At 38.2% G+C, this 26243-nt stretch overlaps 1 protein-coding gene across 3 annotated transcripts in view; it reads right to left on the minus strand.

The window, feature by feature from the left end:
* Window positions 1–26243, minus strand: part of LOC121506237 (diacylglycerol kinase zeta-like) — a 182278-nt gene that overhangs the window by 70372 nt on the left and 85663 nt on the right. For all 3 annotated transcript variants that reach the window (XM_041781945.1, XM_041781944.1, XM_041781942.1), the window contains 14 exons: window positions 26093–26191; window positions 25902–25984; window positions 25748–25808; window positions 25406–25519; window positions 25145–25282; window positions 21405–21483; window positions 21208–21263; window positions 18947–19009; window positions 18781–18854; window positions 15519–15630; window positions 15010–15096; window positions 13681–13793; window positions 13477–13577; window positions 5639–5718 (listed from right to left, as the gene is read on the minus strand). In XM_041781945.1, coding sequence (XP_041637879.1) covers window positions 5639–5718; window positions 13477–13577; window positions 13681–13793; window positions 15010–15096; window positions 15519–15630; window positions 18781–18854; window positions 18947–19009; window positions 21208–21263; window positions 21405–21483; window positions 25145–25282; window positions 25406–25519; window positions 25748–25808; window positions 25902–25984; window positions 26093–26191 — 1260 coding nt within the window. The remainder of the gene's footprint in view (window positions 1–5638; window positions 5719–13476; window positions 13578–13680; window positions 13794–15009; window positions 15097–15518; window positions 15631–18780; window positions 18855–18946; window positions 19010–21207; window positions 21264–21404; window positions 21484–25144; window positions 25283–25405; window positions 25520–25747; window positions 25809–25901; window positions 25985–26092; window positions 26192–26243) is intronic.

The following is a 26243-nucleotide window of genomic DNA, read 5'->3' on the forward strand; positions in this document are numbered from 1 at the left end:
AAGGTTGGAACCCCAAAGCAAGCTTTTATAGCAGTAGGTCTGATTTGGACATCTATACTGTTAGAAATTGTATGAAAGATGTCTGACCAAAATTTTTGTAAGGCAGGGCAGGACCACAACATGTGACTATACGTTGCTGGAGCCCGGCAGCACCTGTCACAGGTGGGATAATTTCCATAAATCTTAGCCAATTTAACTTTGGTAAGGTGCGTGCCATGTATAATTTTACATTGGATTAGGCCATGCTTAGAGCATATTGAGGAGGAATGAACTCGAACTTATAAGATAGCTTTTTTTAATCTGAAAAGCACCTTTATTTTTTTCAAATGTGAAATTTAAGGCCCTGTGTCGTTGATTGTATTTACAGTGCTTGACAAATGTATTAGACCACCTGTCATGTTTGTCCCAAAGACCATCCAGCATCATTAAGCGCTTTAATGCAGACTCTTCATTTTCAGTCAGCTCTCCATGTTTTACCATTCTGAACAGGAATGAGGAATTTCAAATTGAATTCACCCAAATTTGAGCCGGCTCACTGGGCTTCTCTGAGAAGTCGGAAACTAATCAAGCATAACATTCAAACACTAAAACTCATTTTTCTGTTCAGAAATGCAATAACTATAATTTGACATATTAATCAAGAAATATTGATGTGCTTTACTATTGTTTCAGGTTTTTTGTAAATCAGTAAATTTGAAAAATCATGGATAACAATAATAATTCTATTTTAGGATTAAAAATATCATTTGGGTTAAAGAGCTTCTACATATTGATGTATTAACCATTGCAGAAACATAAAAAATGATTTTGTTAATTACCAAAGCTGTTAATTTAGGGCAGCTGTGGCATAAACCTGACTTTGGTTAGGGTTAGGGTAGTCTAATACACTGGTTCTCAACCTTTTCAGCCCAGGACCCCAAAAATAAAGGTGAAAGAGACTGGGGACCCCCACTGTACCTGAAGGTCTTTGAACAGCCATGCACAATCTAGAATCTTGAGCGGACAAGGCCGCCCATAAGGGGGGATAAAAGGGGAGAGCTTTAACCTGAACAATAACCACTCTTAACGAAAACGCAAGTATATTTTTTTATTCATTTGTGTGGTAGATAGCCTTCTTAAAAATGGTTTCAAACTTTTTGTTAAAAACAGAAATAAAAGGGGTAAATAATGGCAAAAATGGTGGAAAAGGTGGTGAAATTGGATTTTAAAAGTAGCAGACGTCCGTTAGAAGTGGCAAAAATGCGATAAAATTGGCAAAAAATAAGCAAAAAGTGGCAAAATTGGTTAAAGTGGCAAAATTGGGCATAGATAGTGGGAAGGGGAAATAAAATGTGGCTGAATTGACTTTAAATTGGCAAAAATGGGTTGAAAATTTGGTGAAATTGGATGAAAAAATAATATAAAATGGCAAAAAAGGGTCAAATAAAACAGAAAAAAATGGGCAGAAATGGTAAAAATGAGCAAATCAAATAGTGAAATGTGGTTGAAATGGGCGTAAAATGTGATAAAAAGTGGTTAATAGAGGCAATAATGGGTCAAAAGAGGCAACGATAGGTGTAAAGTGGCAAGACTTGGTTTAGAAGCGGTAAAAACAGGCAGAAAAAAGTGTTGGAAAGGGTTTGAAATTGGAAAAATGGGTTTTAAGTGGCAAAAATGTATTAAAATGGGGCAACCATTGGTGGGAAAAAGGGATAGAAAGAGGTTAAAATTTAGCAAAGTTGGTGTAAAGTGGCTACAGTGTAATTTAAAAAATATTCTTAGTTTCTTTCAGGTATCTGGTGACCCCCTCTCAGTGTCTCGCGCCCCTAAATGGGGTCCCGACCCCAAGGTTGAGAACCACTGGTCTAATAAATTTGTTAAGTACTGTAATTGCAGTTAATTGTGATAGCCCTAACTAAAGAGTATCACACTGTTCCTGGTGCTCAGCTGGTCTGTCAGTGCAACTTAAAGCAGTGATCAATAAGAAAATAAATATTAAAGCATCAGTCAGTAGATTCCTGTATGTTAAGCCTTAACTGAGAGCACTCCTCATGGCTAATCACTTTTGTGCTTCCTATCTGTTTTCCCTCAGACCCACAGAAACAGCTCCTGTGTCTTGTCAAATGAAAATCAACGGCTGCTCTGAGCTCTGCTCAAACTGCAGGAAGCAGAGATGGCTCCACACTTTACATGATGCATTTACTGTTAATCCTCTTCTCAAACATCCACCTCCTGTGCTCGTTAAAGCTGTGGGTATTGTTAATGCTGGGATTATCCTCCTATGTGTGATTTAATCTCTGATACTATGGACATGGAAACAGCACTGCAGCTAATCTTCGCATGAGCCTTCAAAGCTTTAAAATCAACGATATGATGCTCAGAGATGTAAGAAATGAAGAGGTAGTAGTAGGAAATGTTGGAAAAGTATCACATGAGACATAAAAAAACACTAAACCGCTCATAAGTGCTTCTTTTTTAACACTTTTGTTGGCACCAATAGACGTTCAGACATCCTAAAATGAGTTTCAGCGCCAGCTTTGTGCAGAAGTAGAAGAGTTTAAAACCTCGGTTAAAAAGAGAGTGCCTTTGTGTTCCCTTGAAAATTTAATCTGACTTTTTAAAATAATCTTTATGGTAATAAAGAAACTCTTCATTCCTGCTCTGCCCTTGTAACACCTCTTCTTGTACTTGTTGAGTGTTAACAGTGTTTCTGAGAAGTTATTGCTTTAGGACATGATTCTGTGGCAGAAACTTTCCCTGCTGCTGATCCCAACTTTCCTGAACAGAAACCCGTGCAAAAAAAGAAGAGTCAGTCTGAGCAGAGGAAATATTTGCAACCTGCAATGCCTCATTTGTTACCAACACAACACAAAAGCAACAGCACTACGGTCACTCCAGTACAACGACCAGCCTTTAAGGCACAACAACGACCCCACGCATGCAGCAGATAAATCACTACAACCACAGAAGAGCCATGCTGACAACACACACCACAGCTTATGCAAAGTCTGCACAATATTCATCGGTTAATATGCAATAAAGGCCACAATTTTAGGAGGAGTTGAACATCCATGACAGTTATTGTCAGGCTGGCTGCACATGAGATGATTCTCAAATCATTTACTGGTTTTAAAAAGACTGAAGAGCACAGATTTAATGACGGATTTTGGACATTATAATCCTTCAACCACCCTCTAGACTAGTTTTTTTGCACTAAAGATGTTTCTAAGCATCCATTTAGGCTCCCCATTCATTTAAATTTTGTTTAACTGACTATTCTAAAGAGGAGAAAATCACAGAACCAGTCAAATTCCTCACAGGGTCACTGTGTTAGCAGGTGTGATACAGCGTGGCTAACACTTCAAGCTACACCAACCTTCGTTCCTCTTTCTTTAATGTTGTGCCTGATATGTCTAATCACACTGTTCCTACCACATGCTAACTGCTAAGCTACTCATATTTACATTTGGTGAAATGCCGGGGGAAGCTCAGATAGGAAGGCAGTGGCCATTAACTGAAGCTACAGCAGCCTCTAGTGGTGGGAGGTTTATTACAGTTTAAAAGAGCATTATAAACCAGGATTTCAAGGACGTGTTCATAAAAAATGATAGGTAATTAGTTAAACGGACTTGTAAATCTCATGCCGGCTACTTTGGTAAATGAATTTAACTGTTTAACCGCGTGCATCCCTATTTTGCACATGGGTCTGTATGTGACTGAGTGACTGACTCTACTTTCAGAGCCACAGAGTGCAGGAGTAGCAACATCTAGTGGTGGTTCATGGAGCATAGTGAACCTCAGCTGACGTCATCTCTGCCATCAGGCAAATCTATCTTTAAAAGCTCCAATCCACAACGTTGATGCAGAACTGCACACAGTTCAAAACAATCAGCGTCAGCTGATGCAAGGCGATATCGATGGGTGGGGTTCAGTTGATTGATTAGCTCAGATGTAGCGTTAGCATAGCGTCAGTTTTACTAGAACTGGACCAGGTCTCTAACATGGGAGGCTGGATGGATTTATTTCACACAGCCATCTGGTTAACCTTCCATGGATGGCGTTTGAGAAAGGGCAGAGCCTTTGAAAAAAAACTCAGCGGTTGATTGGATGAACGTTCTGTCGGTCACATCTTTACGGGGCCAATCAGAGCAGTTGCCGCACCTGTGAGTTGTTGTGAGTGGTTGTAAACAGTGGCTACTATTGGAGTGATTAGCTCGGATGTAGCCACAGCAGCAGTCTTATCAGAGCTGGGCATTTCTTTATTAGAAGAAAGCAACACTGAAAGTTTTTCAAGACAGAGAAGATATTTTCCTTTTTCTCCCGTGCCACTTTGGCATGAGTTTGCAATCGATACGGGTGTGGTTTCCAATGGCTGCTAATGCGTTAGCCATTAGCTCGGATGTAGTTCAATTGTAACTGAATCACAATTCTTATTAAAACTAGAGCATAGAGCCACACTGAGAGCTTATCTTTGCAGAGAAGATGTCTATGCATGTCTCCTGACAGGCCTTGGCATCATCTTTATTCACTGAGAAGCTCCGCCATTGTCAGGCTATGGCAGCGCAAGAGTAGTACATGCGCAAAACGTCATATTGTCTTCAATTGGCCCGTCATGAATTTGCACCTCCAATGAAATATGAAATATATCCAATCCAACGGATATATGAAAGAGATTATCTGGAGTGTCTATAGTACTATGGATACCTTGTTCAAGGGAGTAGGTGGAGCCTAGTCCTCTAACTGTTCAGCATTTCAACAAGCATCCCAGATAGTTGTGGTCTTATTCAAAGTAGGGGTTGCCAAGGATGGTAGGTGTGTCATAAAAGGAAGAGGAAGCAAAAATATCTTTATGTATGACTTTTACATTATTAATGACTGAATATTTAAATTTTTCGCTGCATTTTTTAATGTCAAAAGTTTGACAAACTGTCCGTGTCACTGCTCAATGTTTTTTTTTTCTACTGTGTGTGGGCGCTAAAGAGGCTAAAAATTTAAAATGGGTTTAAGAAGGGAAATCACAGGTCTTTATGCTATACCTCACATCAGGCCACACATTTCAGCCCAGCTCAGGCCCTTACATTGCACCTTTAATCATCTGGTGTGCAGCCAGACTTATTTGTAATGCTCCTTTAGTTTTACAAATTGCACGTCTTTCCTGAAATGTATCTTCCTAAAGTGATTTACTCTTCATTTGCCTCATCTAAAACACGATTCATGCATAAAATTGTTGCTTATTTGATGATTTTCACACAACAAAAAGGTTTAATCAACCTGAAATCAAGGATTTTGATTGACTTAGTTTTCTTTGTGCCTCCATGCCAAGCAAAACCACACTACAGAGTCCAGTATCCGACTACCAACCTGTTGTCCCAAGCATCTGAAGGGAGGCTGGACAGAGCAGAAATCCTACAAAGATCGGAGCATAGAGAGTACAGAGGAAAGTGGGCCAAGGGTGTGGAAATTTGCAGTTAAACTAATTTAAAAGAGGAGCACATGTATGGGTTTGATAATGCAACTTTTCTCGTCTGGAAAACACCCAGAAATGTCACACTTCTGCATCTCATTAGTGCAAAGTAATTCGAAAGTTTGAAGAGAATGCAGACAGTTTTATCAGTCATGTCCCAACTATTAAAGGAGCATCCTCTCATCTTTGTCTTACCTCTTGCAGACGCTGGATGTGCTCTCTGCACGTCTCTAAGTCGCTGTCACCAGGAACCACGATCAGGCCCAGAGGAATGGCTGGAGGAGAGATGGAGGAACAAGACGAAACAAAATCAACAAGCAACCTTGTTATTTAAAAATAAAAAAGATTGATAAAAAAATAATGCAGTCTGGACCTTAGAAAGAACAAAAAGGCCAGGACATGTCCTTCAAAATAAAGAAAAGCGAGTACAACAAGGACTTTTTCACAACTTTTTTCCGCAAACCAGTAAAAATAGCTCACCTTATCCCACCCTACCACTTAAAAACAACAAATTCAGACCATAAAAAGATATGTAAGTTGAAGTTGCATGATTTCTGTTCAGTGAATGTTTTCCTTCGCAGCCTTTTGTCTTGGTTAATGTGACTTCTCTGAGATTCTTTTGCTTGTGTTGTCTTCACTTTCTGATTCCAATGCATGGCAAACAATGGACGAGAAGCAAGTTGGAGATAAACAAAGAAATCGACTGCTTTTCATCAAAACATCCAACAAAGACGGCTCCACCGCAAAGCTTCTGCTCCCAGCAACCACTGCTTTTCATCACAGTCGATAAAGACTATGACGGGGTTGTTCAGTTCCATTCAACGCAATGGCAAGGCTGACAGGAAGTTACTTTGATAAAACTTCACTTCTACAAGTATCTTTAGCTCGATGAAACAATATTTTCATCAGCAAACCCCCTATCTTCATTTCTGAGCTGGTGAGAATCCCACATCCAATGATCTGCATCCAGAGCCAAGCCCATGCTGGCTTTGCTGTCTTTATTTTAAATAAATGAGCCCATGCATGCTGGCATGTCTTCAATAAGCAGATATATGTTTTTGAAACAATAAAGACCGCTCCCTGAGGCTGAGCCGGCCCGCCGCCCGCTGCTCCGACACAACAACGCTGCTGCTGGCTGAAGATCACACGGCTTAATGCTGGAAGAGCCGCCGAACCAGGCGAAGAGCTGCTGAACCCACACACATTCACCATGAAAACACCTTTCATTGATGCTAAATACCTCAGCGGGGAAGACAAAAACAAGACGTAGTGGTAGAAAGACAGGCAGAGTATTGATAAGACGCCAAAAATTCCTTAAAGACGGATCGTTTTTACAGGATTGATGTGGGAGGATGCAGGCAGGAATGTCGATACTTTCATTTTGTTTGATTTTACTAGCACACATCTCACTGCTTCAGCACCAACGACTACTCACACTTCATTCAGTAGAGCATTCGACGCTGTGATGATGACTTTAGTGGGAGGAGTTTAACTGGTAGAGGGAGCTAGCTGATGGTATCTTTGTTAATTATTTAATTAATAGCAGTAATGTATATTAGAATACTAGAATCACTAGAACATCTGCTGCTACTGCAATAAATCACTACATAAACATCTGTACTTCACCTTAAACATCATTGGGATGAGTAGGAACGTGATAAGCATAAACTCAGAAAAGCAGTAGTATTCACCTAAAAAAAAAAGATGTCTGCCAATGAAGATGTAATGATTTCACTGTAAAAGTTTCACAAATTACAAAACAGCGAGTATGTTTTTAACTCTGATGATGGCTGCCCTAAGACAAACTCATAAACAACAGATAAGTGAGATAAGACAGAGCCGTCACCAAACATTTTTAAAAGTCTTAGAATTCCCAAAAATATATATAAAAAAAAATTCCCTACAAAATTTCAAATTGCTGTGAAATTCTTCAACATTAAAAACATCAACAGCAAAACTTTCTGAAAAATCCTAAGCATTAAAAAATTGGGCAAAAATTGGCAATCACATATCTCAAAATTTCCAATCAAACCCACTTAAATCTTTCATGAAAATTATGCAAAACATTCAAGCAAATTCCCAAAAAAGTCCCATGGACATCCCATAAAAATCCTTTAAAAATTTCCTGAAATTTTCAAAAAAAAGTCTGAAAACTTACAATCACATTCACATAAATTTCCAATTAAATTCCACTAAAATTTCTTAACAGGTTACTTCTAAGTTTTCATGTAAATTCCCCCCCAAATTAAAACCTTATGCAGCTAAAATTTCCAAACAAATTTCCAGAAAATCTCTATGACTATTTTGGACAATTTGCAATAGCACTCCCAAATGTTTTCAAACCAGCTACCCCGAATACTCCCATGATCATTTCTGAAAATTTGCATTCCTTTGCATTACATTTCTCAAAATTTTCCTCAAAACTTTCATTAAAATTACATTAAATATTCAGGCAAATTCCCTAAAAGTTCAATGAACATTAAAAAAAAATCAAACAAAATCTTTTTAAAATTTCCAAACAAGTTCCATAAAATATCTGAAAATTTTTGATCACATCCCCCCAAATTTCCAAGCAATTAACCTTAGATTCACCCAAATTTCCAATGAAAATTCCAAACCGGTTCTCTGAAAGTTTTCATGAACATTACAAAAAATCGTAAAGCTGTTAAGCCAATACTTCCTCACAGATTCTCTGAAATTTCCTTGAACATTCCATGAATTTCCAAACAATTTTCCTGAAAATCTCCATAACTATTTTTGACAATTTGCAACGATTTACATTTAAATTCCCTTAAAACTTTCATTCAAGCAAATTATCTGAAAGTCCCACAAACATTAAAAAAAATCCTTTTAAATTTTCTGAATAAATTCCACTTAAATTTCAAAAAAGGGTTCCCTGAAAGTCTTCAAAAACATTCTCAGCAAATTACAACAAATAGTCTTCAGTCAACTACAGTTTTAACTAGGAGGGCCATTTTTAACTGCTATTTCCCTAAATTATGTGAAATTCCTCCATGAAACCAAAACCCTGGTTTACTGTTTAGTAAATACTCCTTATGGAGAGAACTTAAAATTACACAGAGTCGTCCAGGAAGTTGGGAAAGGAGGTGGGAGGAGCTTAGCAGCAATGATTGGCCTCTACAAGTACTTTCAGACAGAGGCGGTTCTGGTTCTGACTCTGGATCCATTCTGGAGTCTCAGAACTTTGTGCTTTCTGGTGAACCAGCCCACGTTCACAACAGTTTACACGTTTCATCACGTCCAGCGAGGAAGAACCAACTATTTTGTGTGAATTTTCTTTTTTAAAAATCAAGGTTTAACCACGGGAAAATAATTTCTGACATCTGATCTCAAGATAACAGCATGATGTACGGCTGTTTCTCTGTATGAAATACTGGGAAAATAAAGAATCAATTTAATCTGACGCTGATTTACAAACTGATTAAAAAAGAAACGAGACTGATCCTTCAAACCTAACAGCAGTAATCTCTCATCTTTTAAAGGAACACATTACTTGTCATGTTTGCTTGATTTTCCAGCTCTAGTTTTCGCCCGTTTGAAGAATAATTCTCCACAGAAAGTGTGCAGATCGTATCAGCGCAGTTATGAAAGGAATACCCCAATCTGTGAAACCATCTCTATATTCGTTGCATGTTCAGGATGAAAAAAAGAAAAAGCCTCAGTGAGAGAAACCGGCGATGGGATGATATAACCGCTGTGCCAGCCTCAGGGTATGAATCATATTTCTACCATCTCCCCAAGAGTGACACATCCACAAGTGGAGAGTGAGCACTGATTGATTTGCATAATGAGAAAACAAGTCAAACTTGAGACTGGGAGAACAAAGGACGAGATGTGGAAATAATGAAACCATCCGAAGCCAATAAAACACTTTGGGATTCAATAGAAAGTCATTATGAATTATTGATATCAATTACCATTTAATATATGTATACACATACATATCTACTCTATCATTAATAATTTAAAGACCATAAAGTGTGCTGTAGAAGCCATATTTAAAAGCTAACATCACCCCCTAGTGTCCAAACTCTGCACTTAAACGACTGAACTGTGTGTGATCTGCAGAGGAGGCTCAGTGTAATAGTTCCTAACGAGTGAGAAACACACACACACAGGGAGTTTTCTTCTTCTACATCACTGAGACAGCACAGACGCAGCCACGAGTGTGTTTCCTTCACCGTTTAGGGAGCAAAGCGGGCTGCAGAGACAGCCGAAAACGACGCCATTGACCTTCACGTCATCGCTCCAGCCTTCTCTCCGACGAGCGAGCGCGTTCCTGCTGCAGCCTGAAGATGCAGCTGTCATGAAGAAACAAAGACGGCGGCTTCCTGACCCCGATAAACTGCTCGGGAAAAATCTCACTGACAAGAAGAAGCAGAGAGTCGGAGATCTGACCTGATAGGAGCTGAAAAAAGACACTTTAAAGGAGAGTCACGTCAAAATCTGCTGTTTGAAAACCTCTCTACCTCCTTTATGAAGAAAAATCATCTCAAACAAAGAATTTAGTGGATTGTTTGATATGCAAATCATCTGTTTTCACCATAGAAAGACCAGTCATATATATGTCATTTATCACCTTAAATATCAAACTATACCATCAGGTGAATTTGAGACAGCTCAAATTCCCAGAGAACGTCGCAGTGACCACACTCAGATGGTTCTGGTGTCTGAAACAACGAGGCAAGTAGTCCTGCTGGAGTTGACTGGACGGAGGAGGCCTTTGAGAGGAAGATAGCCAAGTATGAGGAGCTGACAGATGAGTGCCGGAGCAGGGGATGGCAGACCTGCTGAAACCCCATAGAGTCTCTCATCAGATTCTCTCAGGATGTTGGAAGTGAAGGAACTGCACAGCAGAAGATCCATCAAGAACATCACAGATGCTGCAGAAAAGGCATCAAGATGGCTGTGGACTCTCAAGCTACTCAGACACAAGCTGGGACCTGATCACCCCGGTTGGGTTGCCTGGGTGTAAGATGTTGAAAGACCCGAAACACCTGAGGACCCCAGGAACATCACTGAGGATGTGTTTGAGCTGCACCAAGAGGTGTTTGCTAGAACAACCAAATCAAATAATGACAAAACAGTTCATTTTCTTGTTTTAATTTCTGAAATTAAATCAAAAACACAAGAAATGATTAGTCTTTTTGACTTTTACCGTTTCTGTTCAGATCAAAGAATGAGAATATGAAAAAATTACAATAAGCAGTCAGTTTGATTTTGCGTAACCTGGTGCAGGTGTTGTGCTCAGAAAAGTATCCCAAAAATCACATGCACATCGCTGAGGAGCTCAGGCTTCCTGTAATGATTTACGGAACACAAACACCGGCACCGAGCGCACTCATGCGAGGTAATCCGTACTCGTACCGTGCCCACACTCACACTGCTCAACGAATCCAGACCAGAGCACGGATACGTCACGCGCCGACGTTATCATAAGAAGCCTCCACCACTGATGAATTTATATGTGTTGATGACTCAGTATACATAAGTAATGTTTTTAGGCTGTAAGGTAGCTACAGATTAATACGATATCTGATCTGACATCAGGGTTATGTCACCTGACCTGGGATCAGGTGGCTACATTAACTATACAGAGTCCTGTGAGGAGAAAGAGAGAGAGGGGGGTTCATAGCTGAATTATCACGCACAGCATTTAATCTAGAACAGTGCTGCTCAACCCTGCTCAACCAAAGAGCCAAATTGTTGAAAAATACCTTTGCAAGAGCCACAATCTCAGTGGTGAAAAGTGGCAAAATCGGCTGGAAGTAGCGGTAAAAATAAGTTGAAGATGGCAAAAACAGCCACAAAGCAGCAAAAAAAGGGGCAAAATGGGGAGAAAAAGTAGGAAGAGTCAAAAAGTAGCAGAAAATGGGTCAGAAGTTACAAAAAATGAGTTAAAGGTGGCAAAAAATGGTCCAAAAGTGGCAAAAACAAGGCAAAAAAAGAGAGAGAAAAGTGACTAAAATGGGCAAAAAGCAGGCAAGAGTGGCAAAAAGGGGCAAAAAATAGGAAACAAGGGGCATTTAATGGCAAAAGGTAGCTTAAATGGGTGAAAAAATGCAAAAAGAAAAGGCATTGAAGGGGGAAAAAAGAAACAAGTTGCATTTAATGGCAGAAGGATGATTAAATGGGCAAAATATGGCGAAAAAGGCAAAAATTTTCAAAAAATAGGAAACTAGTAGAATTTAATGGCAAAAGGCAGATTAAATGAGTGAAAACAGCAAAAATGGGTGAAAAGGGGTCAGAAATTACTAAAAATGAGTTAAAGGTGGCAAAAAATGGTCCAAAAGTGGCAAAAACAAGGCAAAAAAAGAGAGTGAAAAGTGACTTAAATGGGTAAAAAGCAGTCAAGAGTGGCAAAAAATAGGAAACAAGAGGCATTTAATGGCAAAAGGATGGTTAAATGGGCAAAATATGGTGACAAGGGCAAAAATGGGATAGAAGTGGTTAAAAGAAGTGGAAAAAATGTGCAAAAAGTAGGAAAAAAGGGGTATTTAATGACAAAGGGTAGCTTAAATGGGTGAAAATGGAAAAAATGGTGGAAAGGGGCAAAAATGTTTCCCTTTTTCAAGGTTTCTGGGGGAATAATATTTAAAATTAAGACATTAAAGAGCCACAAATAATCACAAAACTCAACGTGTGACTCCGTCACACACTTGTCCGTGTATTTTGCACTCTCTTTTACACATGAAGGATGAGAGGTGTGTGATACCCTGTGAGCTGCTGTTTGTGGCTCAACCAAAGGAAGAAGCTTTATTTCACAAACCAAAAAAAAAAAAAAAAAACCTCTCACAGTTATTAGAGCCTGACTTTGAAAGAAACTGCTCAGAGATGTGGACAGGGCTGGGATCCATGAGGATGAGTGGTCGTAGTGGAGCTGTGCAAAGTTTGTTATATTCTTCAGCTCTGATTTAATCTTTGCAACTTGTTCAAATCAAATTACCCAAATACAAAGCTCTCTCTCTAGATTTCTCTAGAAAAATCCTGCCATTTCTCTCTTTAGGGTAGTTTGTCTGTTCAGCATGCAGCTTCTGCCTGCCGTGGTTTTGAAAAAGGTCCTTTTAACATTGTTACTTCACTTCAAGTCATGTTCCCATGTGTTTCTTCATTGTCATTAGTGCCATGCTTTGACCCACCTCGTCCTTCTGTGCTGGAGCCATGGAAGCATCCCGCGCCCGAGCACGAAACAGAGCACTCACACCGGCCAGACATACCGGACCTTAGGCTCAAGGACGCCCAGGCACGGTACGGATGGCCTTGTGTGAGTGCGCCCTTACACCACTCCTCAGGGACAGGCACATGATTCTCGGGATGCTTCTCTGAGCACAACACCTGCACATAGTTACGAATTGTAATTTGTCTATTTGATTTAGTTTCAGAAACAAAAACAAGAAAATGAACCATTTTTTTCATTAATTTGTCATTCAGTTCAAATATTAAATGAACGAATGATAAATGGATTGGTTCTTGACAAGATGGAGCTGTCTGTCTAGTTTGACTAGACACTCATAAACACCTAAAACTTTGTTTGGTTTATAATTTCAAGATGTCAATCATTTTTTAAGATGTCATATTTTTATGCATAACTCACTTGCAATTAAATTTGGGCTCTCAATAACCATTTAAGTGTACTGTTTTTGTATTCTAAGCTTTTAAATCATCCAGAAAGACTCAGTCTTTCCCATTTACCGCCATTTGTTTTGATGGACAGTTTTCAGCAAGAATGGGAGGGGCCGGCATTGTCTTGGAAAGTACCCTGATTGGCTGAACTTATCAATAGCTAGAGTAGTAGAGCTATGATTCCTGCCAGCTTCTTCTCCCTCTACTCAGCGTCTCTCTGGGTGTGAAAGCAGGGAGAGTCAAAGATAATACCGATGCTGGAGTCAGATCTTTCACCAGCACTATTATAGAGAAAGATCAGTCACCATAATGCAACTAAAGCAATCTTCTGTAATGAAAAATACTTTAATAACCACCGCATAGATGAGGTATGAGGTGTGTGTCCTTACATGCTTGCCGTAGTTTGTCCTTGTCGTAGTGCAGAGCCTCGTAGTCGGTCATGCTGATCCTGCTGACTCGGATCCTCAGACGCTCAGGGACTGGCTGCTGACTGAGTCACAAAAACATCAGAGTTTATTAAAGAGATGAATTATTCACAGGCTAAATCATTAGAACCTGTTAGGGGATGGTGTGTGAGCAAGGATGGGTCGTACTCGTTCATGTGAGGCAGTGACGTCCGGCGTTTGGTCTTCTGCACCATGTTGGCCTGGTTCCTGAGGCTGATGTGGATGACAGATGGAGCCAGTCTGCACGGTTCTCCATCCACCTGAAACAAATGCATCAACAAGTCAGACACAAACATGAGGAAGTATTAATAGTTTTCAGTTTTTTAAACATTTTTCCAGATTGATAAATTATTCGGTGTAAAAAACAAAAAAACATAAATTATTCAAAAATATCTGAATACATTTTTTAATAGTCCAAGCCTATACCCTTAAACTCCTTACTATAGAAGCCGAAGCAATGCAAGATGATTTAAGACAGGAGATGAGACAAGATAAGACCATGAATTGCAAGATGATTTTAGACAGTAGACAAGATGAGATGATGAAATGCAAGATGATTTTAGACAGTAGACAAGATGAGATGATGAAATGCAAGATGATTTTAGACAGTAGACAAGATGAGATGATGCAATGCAAGATGATCTAAGACAGGAGATGAGTCAAGATGAGACGATGCAATGCAAGATGATCTAAGACAGGAGATGAGACAAGATGAGACGATGCAATGCAAGATAAATTAAGACAGCCGACGTGACAAGATGAGACAATGAAATGCAAGATGATTTAAGACAGGAGACAAGACAAGATGAAACAACGCAATGCAAGATGATTTTAGACAGACCATACAAGATGAGACAATGCAATGAAAGATGATTTTAGACAAGACAAGACACGATGAGACGATGCAAGATCATTTTAGACACTAGATGAGAGGCAAGACGATGCAATACAAGATGATTTTACACAAGAGACAAGACAAGATGAAACAATGCAATGCAAGATGAATTTAGACAGGAGACGAGGCAAGATGAGACGATGCAATACAAGATGATTTAAGACGGGAGACGAGACAAGATGAGACGATCCAATGCAAGATGAATTTAGACAGGCGACGTGACAAGATGAGACAATGAAATGCAAGACTATTTTAGACAGTAGACAAGATGAAACAATGCAATGCAAGATGATTTTAGACGAGACAAGACAAGATGAAATGATGCAATGCAAAATGATTTTAGACAAGAAACAAGACAAGATGAAATGATGCAAGATGATTTTAGACAGTAGACGAGAGGCAAACGATGCAACGCAAGATGATTTAAGACAGGAGACAAGACAAGATGAAACAATGCAATGCAAGATGATTTGACAAGGTGAAAGATACGAGAGAATAACCCAATATGATGTCAAACAAAATGTTACAACATATTCAGGCGGTACAGTAAACTCTTCCAGGAGTGTTTAAAGGTGATTTACCTGCACTGGGAGAGGTTTTGTGGTGGTCAGCGTGACCTCTCTGCACTGATTCAACCTCTCGCCGTGACCTCCGACCTGCAGCGTAGCCTATACACACAGACACAGTTTGATTCTACAGTCACTACTGCAGCTATGACTCTATTAAACACTGGTCTTTTCTCCAGAGGTGCTGCATTCCCCAACAGATGGATCTCTGGATTTATAACTCATGATGGTTGTTTGAAATTGTTCAGTGCAATTAAAGCGTGCTGTCTGCATGAATCATTGTGACATTTAAGAGCTCAGCATCTGTTTTTCTGACTTATGAATCATTTATTATCCTCAAAAACACTCTGAGGACCATCTGGAGGTAAAACACTCTGCACACTGGACTCTAGAACATGTGGATCCCTTAGTTATTGCTTAAAAATGGAGAGGACATCATGTTGTCATTTTGCACATTGCAGGAAAAAATTGTCATTTTTTAAAATCTTATTAAGTACAAAAATGTAAAGTTGCGAGCTCTTTACCAGCGACGTCATTGTGAATCCGATAACCTCGATGTATCCGTCGTCGTGCCGCTGTGGCTCAAAGTCGTGATGCTCTCCAGGATTTCCCCAAGGTGTGGTGCCTGCACAATACCTGCAAACACATCAGAGTTCAGCTTAAGTCTGTTTGTTGAATATTCACACAGTGATTCCTTTGATTCTCTGAGAGCCTGATCCGTCATTTCCAAAACTTTATCACCTGAAACAAACACTCTTAGATGTTACGAGCAGCAGCATAGATTTCCGTCATCACCGTCTGCTCTGATTAAAGCTCCTAGTGACTGATTTAAGGACATAATTGCTCCATCTTCAGACCTGCATCCTCAGAAATTAAATCGTCCCCGGTGTCGGCGGGGAGTTAAACCTACAGTCGTGATGACGAGGCTGGCTCTGCTCGGGGATGGAGTTTATTACACGCAGAGGCTCCGACGACACGATCAGTAATTTACCAATGACAATAAACAAGATTAAAAAACAATTTGACTAAATTGGAGCCTTATTTCTTCAGTGTCATAAACAGCTTGTGTAATCTCAGACTCCCAGCTGTGGAGAGACATTCATAGTCATTTAACATTTTTATTGGTCATCTTTCATTCATGGCATGAAACTGCAGCAAGGACACTTCTGAATTACTCCCTTAACATGCTAGATCGTTATGTTCTTATGGTTTGAGATTTAAAATATTTATTGATCAAAAGTTTTAAATTGCAACAAAGTTTTTCTGACTGCACACGAGAAAATTTTCAAATCTGAACAATTTTAAAATGTGGGAGACGACAGATACAAGGACAGTTTACACTGTTTTATGCTTATAATCCTCTAAACGTAAACCCAACTAGGGTTTACTTTCAAAGCCTTACATACAGGGCTTGACGTTTACGCCCGCAAACTAGCCAAATGCGGGTGGATTTTGGCTGTGGTGGGTAGCAGCATGACTCTAACTAGCCATGATGGCGGGTTGAATTTATTAGTGTCACAACTTATGCTTCACTCTGAAAGTGCTTGTCTGTTAGCCCTTATGATTTAGGCTTGTTACAAAGAGGCCGTTCGGCACATAAAAGCTCAAATTTCCCTCCAAAAGAACTGAAAAGTGGCTGGTCTCTTCATCTTTTTACACAGTGCCAAGGGCTTTGATGCTGTATGACACACAAACGCGACACTCACGAACATATATGGACACACACTCGCACTGACATGTTGGTTAGACTGAAGGCTTCTATCTGTTTAGGGAAAATGTTTCAGAATTTGCAGGATAAACTCAGACCTGGACTTTCTCCTTCTGCTTTAAAGCGCTTCTCTATCCATGGAGGATCAGCGCGTCAGCACCGTTTATGTGTGTGTGTGTGTGTGTGTGTGTGTGTGTGGGTGTGTGTGGGTGTGTGTGTGTGTGCTCCAGCTGTGTGTCTCTGTTGCTTGTGCGAGCCTAAATATTGTTTAATTATTACTCCATCTATATTCTTTGTCTGTTGAGGGCGATCTAAATGATAAAAAAGGTGTGCATACTTTAAATGCTATTGAAACTTTTAAACATTTGTATATTCAGGGTTAATTATAAATTTGCCATAAATCGATAATTAACGGTTATAAAAGACGAGAGAAACTCCGAAACTTTAAATAAGTTCACTGAGGCAGTGAGAAACAGAGGCAGAAGGATTAAAGTCTGTAACTGATCACTTAGGAGTCCAAGAGAATTTAACTAAACAGAGATTTTTTTTTCTTATTGTTTTATACATCAGTTGTTTAATGTTCTCCAAGTGTGAGCTTCACGCACCAAATGTAAGTCATCCATTATTTAAAGAGATATTTTAATTAGTATTAGACACATGTATGAAAACATTTCCTCCATACAGTATAGAGCAGAGGACAGGAGAAGTTGGTCACTTAGGCTAATATTCTCTGGTGGAGATTTGTCAGAGTGAAAATAAGAGATGTTCTTGTAATCTTGTAATCTGCTGTAGTTTTTTTCTAATAAACAGCCAATTAACAGTCTTTTAATTGTAGCATAAACTTGATATCCATGAAGAAAATAAAAATCTAAGAGTTTTGACTCTTAGATGACTGTCTCTAACAGTCTGTCTCTAACAGTCTGACCTTCTCCCATGTATACAGGGAGAAGTGCTTTATTAAGAGGAGAGCTGATATTGATCATATTGGTGAGAGTAGAGCACGTGTGTCGTATCTTACCCTTTGTACCAAATTTGGCATATAGCTCAGTTTCCAAACACCAAAGTTGTGGCTAGTGGAAATACTGAGTGGCTAGTAAGTTTGCAGAACCACTAGCCACCATGGCTGGTGAGCAAAAAAGTTAATGTCAAGCCCTGCTTACATACAGAGCTGCGCTATGGGTGGGGTTTAGTTGTACTGAAAGCCTCCACTGCTGTGTTTACCTCAGATAAAGCTGACCATGTTTCTTTATGAAATAAAAAATAAAAACAATCCTAAAAGCTTTTAATGTTGTGAAAGATGTTTTCGCCCTTCTGAGGACCTCCTTTGGCATGGTTTGTAATAGTTACGGGGGAAGGGCTAGGTCTTGCGAGTGGTTGCACACAATGCCAGCTACTGAAGTGATTAGCTCAGACGTAGCCACAGCGGCAGTTTTGTCAGAACTGGACAATGTGCCTTTATTAAAACAAGAGCAGAGAGCAACACTGAAAGCTTTGTGTGACAAAAAAGATGTATTCCCTCTTCTCCCGCTTTGTTACGGCATGGGTTTGTGATCATTATGGTAGGGTTTTCTGGTGTATCCAGGGGTTGCTGCCGCTGTTAGCTCAGATGTAGCTGTAGGAAAGTATCAGCTTTATCGGAACTGGACTCCAATCCTCCAATCACCCTCAGAAGATTTTCTGATAACTCCTGCCCTTCCCAAACACTTTCTATGGGAGCTTTTCCAGCTCAATGTGAAATATATTCAGTCGATCTGGCATGTCAGGTTTGCCGTTTCCTGCTGACAGGGTTTTATGCTTTAAACTTTAAAGGGTCCTTCAATTCTCAACCCACAGACACATGGGACAGATCAAGTACCCACCCCAACAAAAAACACTCTGCCAGATTACACAATTCATTCTGGCATTTCAGCAGGCATCCCAGATAGCTGCGGTCAGCCATATACTAGGTTTTAACCTAGTCTTGTTTAAAGCTTATGTCTCTGCAGCAGAAGCATACGGGGCGAATGCTGATTTAAGGGTTAGTGTTATAGTAGGTAAAAAGAAGTATCTAGAACGGTAACAGTTAATACAAAAATCACCTGGGGATGTTGAGGAAGACCAAACACTGCAGTTTCAAGTCCTGAACCTTTGACGTCAAATCTGTGCCATCACACTGCACAGAGAGAGAGAGAGAGAGACGGTTGAGAAAGACCCCACATTTTATTTTATCACATACGAGCGACTGTTTGACCGACAGATACTCACCACAACTTTGATGTGCTTCGACAGATCTTTGGAGCTCCCCATCAGGAAATCAGAGAACGCCGTCTGCCCAGGATACACAAACAAAAACACACTGTCAAGCTGTCTCAGAGGAAGATTTCTCCTGCTGTTTCTGTCAGAATGATCCAGAACAACAGTCTCTCTCACTGCAGTGGTATTTAGTCATCTCTAACCACATTAGCTATGATTGCATGAGATAAGTTTCTGCAACTGGATTAAAATCATTCAGATTGGCAGAAATAGGCTTCCATACCTAACAAAAAAGGAAAATGTGAAAGTAAAGAATTCTTGAAAAAAAAATCCTAAATTATAATTATGAGATAAAAAGTCAAAATTGTGAGGTAGAAAGTCATAAATGTAAAACAAAAAGTCATAAATATGAGATAAAAATTATGAGATATAAAGTTGAAATTCAAGATAGAAATTAAGAGATTAAAAAATCATAATTATGAGATAAAAGTCATAAATATGAGATAAAAGTCATAATTATGACATAAAAATTCATAACTATGAGATCAAAATTTTGAGATACAAATTAATAATTATGAGATAAGAAGTAGAAATTATGAGATAAAAATTAAGAGATAAAAAATTCATAACTATAAGATAAAAAGTCATAATTATGAGATAAAAATTATGAGATAAAAAGTAACAATTATGAGATAAGAAGTCATAAGTATGAGATAGAAAGTCAAAATAATGAGATAAAATTATTACATAAAAAGTCATAAATATGAGATTAAAAGTTGAAAATATGAGATAAAAATTGTGAGATAAAAAAATTCATATTTATGAGATAAAAAGTCATAATTATGAGATAAAAATCCATAAATATGAGATAAAAACTATGAGATAAAAAGTAACAATTATGAGATAAGAAGGCATAAGTATGAGATAGAAAGTCAAAATAATGAGATAAAAAGTAATAATTATGGAGAAAAAAGTTTAGATTATGATATAAAAACAACAAAATATAAGACAATAACTTTGAGATTAAAGTCATAATTATGAGATAAAAACCCAAACTTATAATATAAAAATTATGAGATAACATGCCAGGATTAAGAGTTAAAAAGGTCAATATAATGAGATAAAATTATGATGTTTTATCTCATAATTTTGACTTTGTACCTCTAAATTATGACCTTTTTTCTCATAAATTTTTGTATTATAATTTTGGCTTTTTTTCCTCATAATTATGACTTTTTATCTCATTATTTTTGTATTATAATTTTGGCTTTTTCTCTTTTAATTATGAATTTTTTATCTCATAATTTTTGTATTATAATTTTGGCTTTTTCTCTTTTAATTATGAATTTTTTATCTTATAATTTTTGTAGTATAATTTTGGCTTTTTTTTTCCTCTTCATTATGACTTTTTATCTCATAATAATGGCTACAGATTTTTTTTGTTTTTTTTAAGTTGCCCTTACTTCCAGAATTTTCTTTTTTATGTGGCAGAAATGGGCTACCATAGATAGGGGACTCCATGGACTCCAAATAAAGGGGTCAGAAAACGATGAAGGCTGGGTGTATGTTTGCTGTACCCAGCCTGAAATGGCCTAATAAAGGCATCAGGTCATCACTAAAGACTGTTTTCATTTTTTAGTCTTTTAGTCATAGTTTGGACACGTGTACTAGGGTGCAGTCATTTTGTATCTAAATGCTCAGAACAGATCATTATTGCATGTCCAAACAAACTCATTGATTTCTTTTTGAGAAATTTCCCTCACTGGATGCTTTAAGAGCTCTTAAATGCCCGTTATCATAATTAGCAGCATGGTCCAAGCCAAAAAATAAACTTTTATATCTGGATCATTACACAAGAGAGAGAAGATGAAGTCAGAATCTGTTCCCTAAAGATTAATCTCATCCTCTCAGGAGACTTTGGATGCTCTGTACCTTCATCTATAGTCAGTGCAGAATAGCAAATGATGGCAGGTCCCAAAACAAGTCAGAGTCAGAGACTTTCACTATTCCATCATGAAAATGCACAAGCAGGGAATCTAATTTAGCACTGAATCATGTTCTCTCCATTGGAGTGGCACCCCACAAGGCATTGGATCATGTTTTTTGCAAATTGGACCAAAGATGACACTTGTCATTTTCTAATCTGCTATTCAGGCTTCAAGAAGGCTCTTTTGTGTTGGGGAATACGAAACAGGCAAATTAAGACTGGGCATATAAGCATGTTTCATAAAAATGTAGATAATGAAGAGTAAAACACACAGAGGTTTACTCACCCCAGCGTAGAACATCTTATTCCTGAAGCGGCTGTTGAATTTCTCTGGGTTTGCCTCTGAAACAACAGAAAGGATTGAAAATCAACAAAACATTTCATACAAAACAAAGCAAAAATACAGTTTTTATATCTGAGTTAATGTTCAAAATATGCATTAGCATTTGGGCTACACTCCTCTGGCTGTTAATATAAATGTACCTCTTGATTCATGGAATTCCAGTGTCACATGAGCGTCAAATCCCAGACTGAAGTAATTGTTGAAAACATCCAAAGGAAGCTAGGAGAGAAAACAGACAAAAACATAACACATAAGAGTAACAATGGCTTAAAAAGGTTTTTTTATCCCAGTTCTTTTTATGGCTGAAAAATGTAGCGAGGGGTGCAGATGGCTGAGTAGCTAGGTGGTGCCTGGTGAATGTAGAAATCCATCTGCATAGAGTCAGAGTAATATAATCAGAATTTATTCTATCACTATCACTGAAATATTGCTCATTTTACTCTCATTGTTTTATCTGCCTGCTGTTACTGAACCACCTGCAACATCTAAATACCCCTGAGATGTGAGTGCATACAGCTTCTTTAAGACTTCTGTTCACAGGAAGGAAATGCTCCTCCGTTTTATTTAAGCTGCCAAGCAGCCCGTGGTACAGTTAAACCCACCAGTATGAGGTCTGCAGATTTACTCCAGTAAAACAATGTAAACTTAACCATAATGATGTAAAATATCCCTTTTAAGTCATGAGAATAAGAAAGATGGAAGAGCTAAAATGATAAAATGTAAGGAATGTGGGAAAAGAAATTTGTGATTTCATTTTGTATTTTGTATTTTGTATCTCACAATAATGATTTAAGTAATGTTCTGACATATTCAAATCATAATTTTGACTTTTATCTCATATTTTGAACATTTAGATTCACCATTTAAATTTTTAAGTCATATTTTGACGTTTTAAACTCATGAATTAGAATTTTCAAATCCTAACTTTGAATTTTAATCCTGGTTATTAACCTTTTCAAATTACAATTGTACATTTTTATCTCATCTTTATACCTTTATATATCAGTATTTTTAATTTTCTCTTAAATATGACATTAAAAACTCTTGATTTTGAATTGTATCTTATATTCTTATCTGATTTTTTTTATTTAGAATTTTTTCCATATCTTGACCTTTTCAACTCCTAATTATAGCTTTTAGTCCCAAATATTGACCTTTTCGATTCAAATTGTTACATTTTTCATCTCATATTTTGACATTTTAAACTCATGAGTTTTTAATTTCATTCCATTTTTTGACCTTTTAAACTCATGGGTTTTTTAAATTTTCTATTATATTTTTACCTTTAAAACTCAGAATTTTGAATTTTATCTCATATTTTGACCTTTAAATCTCATGACTTTGAATTCATTTAGTACTTTAACAGTTAAAAATCTTGAATTTATCTTCGGATTTTTTTTTTTAATCTCAGAATCATTTATCATCAATGTTACGTTTTTTTCCTTTATAATTCATTTGCTGTGAAGATGAGGTTGACAGTTTATGGGAAATTTTGACCCAGTTAGGCCCTTCAGGTTAGACCCAGATTCAGGTTTCAGCCCCTGCTGTGATTGAGTCTGGCATCCCTGATGTAGGTGGTCCAGGTTCAAGTCCCCTCTGCACTCTCATCAGTATTTCAGGCCTCTCTGTCCTATCTCTAGAAATAAAGGCAGCTAAAAATTACAGCAACTCTAAAAATACACTAAGTAACTTTAAAAACGCACACTGTAAAATTTGCCAGAATTGTCATGAGATGTACTCAGATGCTTCAAACAACTTCTCAGACACACAATATACCTTTGTTCTGCATGACTGATTGTGCCTTTTCTCAACCACAGACCAATTCATGAGAGTTGTACTCAAAAGTGTATAAACTGGGTAGGTGAGTGAAATATTGGGATGGGTTAAATTGTTGACCAAAATCGTGAAGGCGCATACAGCTCTTCAGGAGGAATGGCACAGAGACAGATTAATGGCCTCATAACATCTATGCCTCAGAGTGTGGCCCATTTTGTGCGAGCAAATGGAGGTCATACCAGATATTAAAATTTGGACTTTTAAGAATGGGTGGTACTGTCAACTTTTTATTGTGTGATTGAATAAACTGTTTCCTTGATTCCTGATTTTTTTTTGTATGTCTCCCACAAGATGTGTGCAAAAAGAACAACAACTGTAATGGGAAATATAGTTCATGAATTACAGGTAATATATTCATGAATTTCAATGTGCGTTTTTAAAGTTACTTAGTGTATATTCAAAATGTGTATGGCAAATCTGCAGTCCCTATAGAGCCCACTAGAGGCTGTCTCCGACAATGAGTCGTTCCTCATAGAACCTCATGTTAAAATGTCCAACTTTACAGCAGGAATATATATTCTGTTTAATTTGAAGTTATGAGGATATTAAGTGGTTATAATTCTGTTTTTGATCATCCTAAGGTGTGTCCAAAAAACTCAAAGAAAATATCTGTGTCATAATACATGCACAAGTTTGAAAACATTTTTTTTCTGAGTCCGAAGAGTGCCAAAATTCACACCCTGGTTATATTGGCAAAATACACTCTGCCTTTAGAGGAGAGTTCCTTAATGGACTATGGTTGTTTCATTTCAAGCAAGGAGTCCAAGCTTAAACAGGAATACTAAAGTCCTGTGGTGTGAACTAATTTACACAGATTTGGCATTTAAAACCTAAGGATGTTCCTAAGTGTCTATTTCCCCCAACGCTCATTTAAGTTTCGCTAAACCGACTAGTCTATAGAGGAGAAAGTCCTAAGAAAACAGTCAAATTAATCAAAGAGTCAGGTGTGATGTGAGCCTGATATACTCTATATAGCGTGGCTAACATTTAAAGCTAAACACCGCCAACCTTCTTTCCTCTTTGCAGATTAATATCATGCTTTAATGTGTGGCCTCTTTTCACTTCGGTTGAGTAGTTATACATGAGTTCAATCCTCAACAGCTTACATACAAGTTTATTTCAATTGACTACTTTAAAAACTGTCACACCATGCTGTTCCTACTACATGCTAACCGCTAAGCTACGGCTGAGCTTCTCATATTTACGAGCATTGAGGAGTCGTGAAAAGCTCAGACAGGAAGGCAGCGGCTATTGCCTGAAGCTACAGCGGCCTCTAGTGGTGGGAGGTTCATTACAGTTTAAAAGAGCATTACAGACTGTGAATTCAGGCCTGTGTTTATAAAAATGATAGGTAATTAGTTAAACTGACTCGTAACTCTCGCTGGCAAATTTGATAAATGAATTTGACAGTTTAACCGTGCACATCGCTATTAAAAACTTTGCCAAATTCATAACATTACAATGCAGGTTTCTGAAAAGTAAAAATCAAAGTTTGGTTGGAGACGACTTCAAAAATGTTTGCTTGATGAATGAATTTTGGCCAAGTCAGCTCTGATGATTTAAAGCTGCTAGCGGATAGGGGAAGAGGGAGTGCATCTTGGGAAATTAGATTTTTTTTAACAAATTAACAATTCTATCAGCACAATTCAATGGGAATTGAACATATAATAATAGATCATCTGCATATAGAAGCACTTTATGTTCCAAACCTCCTCTGTGTATTCCAGAAAATGTTAGAGGAAAAAATAGAGAATTCAGTATTTGTTCTGGCGCAGAGTATAAAAGCCGGATCCATGAAACAAATTCAGGGCCAAATCAAAATTTTTGTATAACTTCAAAAAAATATGGCCATTCTACGCGGTCAAATGCTTCTCTGCATCCAACAAAATTACATCCAACGTTTGACTCTCTGATATTATGATAAGTGGGAGGCATGTCTCTCGTGGGCGTGCCAAAATCTTAGCCAAAAGCTTGACATTCTTTTTGAGCATTTTTGTGCAGTGTATTAACTAAAGTCCAGCAAGGAGAACAAGCGTGTTTTTACCTTATCTGTTTGCTGTTCATCGGGTTCAACCCCTGCATTCTGGTTTGGTTCAACCTGTAGATTCCACCTGTCTAACTGCACCACAGTTCCATCTTCGACATGGGACAAGATCTTGGACAGAGGTTCGTCCGTGTAGCCCTGAGGAAGGTGCACATTAACACATCAAAGTGTTGTTTTTGTAGAGGCTTTAAATCTAGGAAACATGGAGCAACTGTGAGGAGCTTCATTTGAAGTGATTCAGCAATGGTGTTTTTTACACACCCCTCCCCAGTTCAGGGTCCTGGCGAGGTCGTTTCCCGTCCCCAGAGGTAGCACAGCGACAGGAGGTTGAGGGTTTAATCCGAGTTCATCAAGACAAGACAGGATCCAGCCCACCTGGATAACAAACCGAGAGACAAGAAGAAGAAGTGACGTTCAGAGACAAACATCGTTTTAAATCACAGAGTTTCAGTGCTCAGAAGAAACACCTCAGCAAAAGATTTACAACGCTCTTTTTAAGGCTTTTAACTTTAATTAGTCATCACAGTCATCACATTAGATCATTTGTTTACAGTTTTTATCTATATAACAGATAAATACTGTCTGTTGTGTGTTTTTACTCACAGTGCCGTCTCCTCCACAGGCAAGGATCCTCAGGTTGTGGACTTTGCGATACAGCTCCAGCCTAAGAGATTGGCACTAGTTAAAGGTCAATTCAAACAAAAATATCTGATATTTAAAGGTGAAGTGTGTTTGATAAGGAGAAAAATAGACAAACCCTTCAGTTGGTCCTCCTTGGCTCAGGTCGAACACCTGTCTGGGGTTCAGATACCACATGAACGATTGCAGGATCTTTGTGCCCTAAAAAACAAAAACAACAAAGAAATTAGACTAAAATCATTTAAAACACATGAAAAATTAGAGCATCAGCTTGCTTTGCTGTAAGATGAGCTATTGTTTTATAAATACCTGGTTTCCTCCACTTTTAGGGTTAACAAACACCAGAAGTGGTTTCATTAAAGGTGAAGGGATTGGTCGGATTATAAATGGCTTCCACAGACGTCCTTCCTATCAGAGAAGAAGAAAATACAAACATCTAAGTCAGGGGTCGTCAAGAACA

Source organism: Cheilinus undulatus, linkage group 24 (assembly GCF_018320785.1).
Source record: "Cheilinus undulatus linkage group 24, ASM1832078v1, whole genome shotgun sequence".
Classification (NCBI taxonomy): domain Eukaryota; kingdom Metazoa; phylum Chordata; class Actinopteri; order Labriformes; family Labridae; genus Cheilinus; species Cheilinus undulatus.